At 59.1% G+C, this 4,591-nt stretch overlaps 1 protein-coding gene across 1 annotated transcript; it reads left to right on the forward strand.

Moving 5' to 3' along the window:
* The first annotated feature begins 865 nt into the window (after positions 1-865).
* LOC119105943 (forkhead box protein C2-like) lies at positions 866-3,954 on the forward strand. The gene has a single exon (XM_037229513.1). The coding sequence runs from the start codon at positions 1,136-1,138 to the stop codon at positions 2,474-2,476; it is 1,341 nt and encodes a 446-aa protein (XP_037085408.1). The 5' UTR covers positions 866-1,135; the 3' UTR covers positions 2,477-3,954.
* Positions 3,955-4,591: the final 637 nt, after the last annotated feature.

Raw genomic sequence — 4,591 nt, forward strand, 5'->3', positions numbered from 1 at the left:
CTAGCGTATCCAAAAATGGAACCCCGTTTTCGCCCTCTGTATGTTCCATCGTAAAAACTAGATATGGATGCTGGTTGCTCATGAACTCAGCTCAGAACTGGTTAGGCGCACGCTGTCCGTGCGTCTATACCCCAGCACAATCATCGATGCATCTAGCTAAGAAAATTAGTTTTAATGGACTAGCGGCCGGGGCCCTCGTTTCAAATTCGTCTAAAAATGTAATTGTCAGAGGAGGAGCGCATGGGATCCTCATGCATGGGCTGGTTTTTCTCCAGGGAACAATGCTATTATTACTGTCTTATCTATGTGAATAACGTTCCTCACAAATGCACTGAACAGTTGACAGATACTAAATACCTTTAGACAAAGAATGTCAGCGGCGACAAAGGCTGGATAATCAGCTATGGGATACGCGATGGGTCAAAACGGCAGCCAACGGCCGACAGCCTGGCGGAGGTCCCTCGCCCGACAATATGCCAGTGCGCCGCGGAGCTCGGTCGCCCGTCCTTGTTTGGATAGCTGGGCCCGCCGGCGCCCGGTCACCGCCCGTAATCTCTTTAGCTGCAGCCGCATAATAGCCCGCGGGACCGGCGGCGTGCCCCGTCAGTGCCATCGATTGAGGAGGGCGGTCACAGGGTACCGGGCAGCTCAACACTCGAGAGAGACACCTCCGACGAGCGCCATTGGCCGACGCACCGGGGGCGGAGCTTCGGCGCCGACCTCGTGCCGGCGACCAATCGTCGCGCCGCCTGGCGTGACGTCACAGCAGGGAGCGCTGCGACTCGCGCAGCCGACGTGGCCCTCTTGCGGCCGCCTCCGAATGTTGGTTTAGCCAGGGTCTTGTTTTCAATTCATTTCGCCCAGTCGTCAGTATTGTGCGGGCCGCGCGGAAAAGAAACAGGCTCGGTGTTTTCACAGGGGTATCACTGTAAACTATAGTGCGGCTGGCCATAATACGACTTGAAGAAACCCAATCTAAACTCTCTGGCCATCGACAAATATTTTAATGTTTATTGAATAAATGGGCCGTGTTTTGGTGCTAGTGATCAGCGGTCCCCAGTGGCTCCTCTGGTGCGAATAAGTGTTCACGACGTTTCCAACGGGCCACCGAGTGCCCGTGTGTGCCGCCGGAAGCATGCACACCCTCTTCGGCGCCGACCAGAACGCCTACTACCGACACTCAGGTAGCTATGCCAACTCGCTGCAGCCGATGGCGGCAATGTCGCCGATGACGCCGATGACGTCAAGTGGCTACAGCTATGACCAGTACTCGGTGGCGGCGCGGTACAGCCCGTACGCCACCTCCTACAGCCCGCACCAGATGCCAGTGAAGGACATGGTGAAGCCGCCGTACTCGTACATCGCTCTCATCACCATGGCCATCCAGAGCACGCCAGAGAAGAAGATCACGCTGAGCGGCATCTACCAGTTCATCATGGAGAAGTTCCCCTACTACCGTGAGAACAAGCAGGGCTGGCAGAATTCGATTCGACACAACCTCAGTCTCAATGAGTGCTTCCTGAAGCTGCCACGCGACGATAAGAAGCCGGGTAAGGGCTGCTACTGGGCGCTCGATCCCGATTCCTACAACATGTTCGACAACGGCAGCTACCTGCGCCGGCGGAGGCGCTTCAAGAAGAACCGCGACGGCGCCGGCGCCGACAAGAAGGAGCCCGGCCGCGGCGAGCCCAAGGTCAAGGAGGAGGCGCCCGACGGGAAGGCCGACCCCTGCCGCTCGCCCAAGCCGGCCGAGCCGGCGCTCTGCAAGCTGAAGACGGAGCCGCTGGAGCTGCCGGCGCTACCGTCCGTCAGCCCGACGGCGCCAGGGCGTCGAGGCGCCGGCCGCCGAGCCCGTTTACACCAACATGGACTGCCAGCAGCCGGCGCCGCCACCGCCGCCGCCGCCGCCGGCGGTGCCCACCACCCTGGACCCGGCGCCCTGCTCCAACAACAGCGCCTTCAGCGTCGACTCGCTGATGACGTCACGGTCGTCGCCGGCGCAGCTGGACTCGACGTCGCTGTACACGCCGGCGCGCGGCCTGTACCCGCCGGAGCTGGGCTACGCGCCGCAGTACGCCGACGAGATGGCTTGCATGGCGGCGTCCGGGCAGGGGATGGTGCAGTACGGCGGCCGGCCGGGCGGCTGGTACCCAACCGAGCCGCCGCCACCGCCGCCACCGCCGCCGCCGCCACCGCCTGTCTCCGCCGAGCCCTTCCCGTCCGTACGCGAAATGTTCGAGAGCCACCGACTGATTCCGGGGGCGATGACCTCGTGTCAGGTCACCCAGCCGAGCTCGTCGTGCCAGCTTGGCTTCCGGCCAAGTTCGCCTTACAAGAGCTTCTACCAGGACTGTCCCAAGTACTGACCCGCGCCGCGCCGGTAGGCTGCGGCGACGCCGGAGCCAGTGTCACCGCTCAGGGGGTGGTCGCGAGACGCGTCTGGCGCTGCGTGTTTTCCAGCCCGTCAGCTGACTGAGCGCCGGTGAGTGGCACGTGCTGGTCCACAGCGGGCACCTCCGCTGAGCGGAACGCGGCAGGACGGCGACCCGGCGGCGCTGCGGCTGTAGACGCTGTTTCAGTTGTGGGTGCCGGTGTATTACAGTGTTCGTTGTTGCGTTGTCGTTTATCGACGGGTCTTAGCGGGAGGTCAAGGGCGTGGACAGGATGGGGTGGTGCTGGGAGCAGGAGGAGCGAAATGTTTTGTTCTAGCAATGGTCTCGGGTATTTCGTCCGTGCTCGCGTCGAAGCTGTGCTGTCATTGCTGACAACGACTTTCTTCGGACGATGCATCGATTTCGAGGCCGGTTGAGTGAGTAGCACATGTTTAGGGGATGGATTTGTCTTTCTCTCCGTTTCTAAATGTGTTCTAGCTGTTGCAACAGCTTGCCACTCCAGATCTGCGCAGATCATTGTTTACCAGAGTGGGTGTCGTTCCGACCGTTCAAATCACAAATGCATGGAGCGGCGCATTGTTTGAAATTGCGGCGATTCACTGGTATCTACATTCTCACTTTGATAGCCGATTGTGATTGACAGTAGAAAACTGTAAAGGTTTTTTCTCGGAGCCGATGTTTTTAGTGGTACTTATGCCAATAATGTACTGAGCCGTTCTTTTGACATAAGCGACGCGTCAATGGCTTGCCATTTTTGGTAATCCATACCAGCAAGTGAAAACAGCTACCCACGATTTGCCGCGGTCCACAACATGTAGATACACCCGTCAATCGTCGCAATCCACGGAACGTTCAACGATTTCATCTGTCCGTTGTTCTATGTGGTGTACGGTTTTGTGGTTTCAACTACTGTGTGCGCGTAGAATGCTCCGTTTGGTTGTTATTGCTGATTAATCTTTATACATGGAGTTTTATTAGGCGCCGTATATGCTGGCGCCCGTGCATTGTGTCTTCTGTTGTACTCCTATAGTTTTGTTGGATAATATTTTGATTGGTCTTAGTGTTCAGTCTTGAAATGCTCGCTCCCTGGCCACAGCAACATTGTCTCTGGTCACAGTAAGGCAGACTACGATCCGGATTACTATCTGACTGCTCTGTTACGCCTTGTTAGCGGCGCCCAGCGGCGCAGGTCCACTCCATTGCCTGTGGTGACCCGTGCGACGCCGGCACCCCGGCACGCTCCATTCGCCAGTTCTCTGAGCGCCGGCTGTTAGCGGAACAACCGCCCGTGCTCTGTTTGCCAGGGTCTCGCGCCACCAGAATGCCCGGTTTAAGTGGTGCACGGAATCTCACTGTATACCGCCACCTAGATACCTTCCAGATGTGAACAGGGTCGAACTACGAGAACGCTGAATGAATCGGTAGGCGCGGCTCGCCTGCCGCGCAGCTGCAGTAGACCAGCCGATCTTGGTGTGTTTACTAGTCAGATTGAGTTTGACGTTGAGGAATAATGTAAATAGGTACGTGTAAATTGCGCCGGCACAATAAAATGAGAAACGTGCGTTGTGCTGTGTGTGTATGCGCGCGCGGCGGCGTCCAGCGACCGCGCCGTCTCGCCAGAATGAGCGCTGCTGCGCGTGACGGCCGCGTCCAGTGACCGCGCCGTCTCGCCAGAACGAGCGCTGCTGCGCGTGACGGCGGCGTCCAGTGACTGCGCTGACTCGTCCGGACGAGCGCTGGACGAGCGCCCGTCCGGTGCCGGCTGGCCATCCCCGGCTGCAGGGGACGAGCCGGCTCTTGCGGCCGAGCACTGGCTGGCTCCGCGGCTCAGCCGGAGTGTTCAGCCGGCGCGCCCCGGGCGGACGGAGCGGTCTCGTGGCCCATAGGGCGCCCACCAGCGGCGGGTGGAGCTCTCTACCGACGGCAGCCGGCACCTCCGGCTGGCCAGGCGGCCCGATCAACCGCAAGAAAGGTCAGGTCATGTCAAGTCATCAGCTGGAAGCTACCCAAACTGCTCTGCTTGCATTGGCGCGTATGTCAGGAAGGCGCCGTGACGCCTAAATTTTAATAGAAGAGAAGACGGGGTGTCATGAGTAGCTTTGTACGTTCGTTTGCTCTCACAGGTCAGCGTCTGAAGATTTAAGATGCGCCCGGGTGGACGGCTAGATACCCTTCGCTCGGGTGGGGAGTCAATTTGA

Source organism: Pollicipes pollicipes, unplaced genomic scaffold (genome assembly GCF_011947565.3).
Source record: "Pollicipes pollicipes isolate AB1234 unplaced genomic scaffold, Ppol_2.1 Scaffold_6138;HRSCAF=7277_pilon_pilon_pilon, whole genome shotgun sequence".
Taxonomy (NCBI): Eukaryota; Metazoa; Arthropoda; class Thecostraca; order Pollicipedomorpha; family Pollicipedidae; genus Pollicipes; species Pollicipes pollicipes.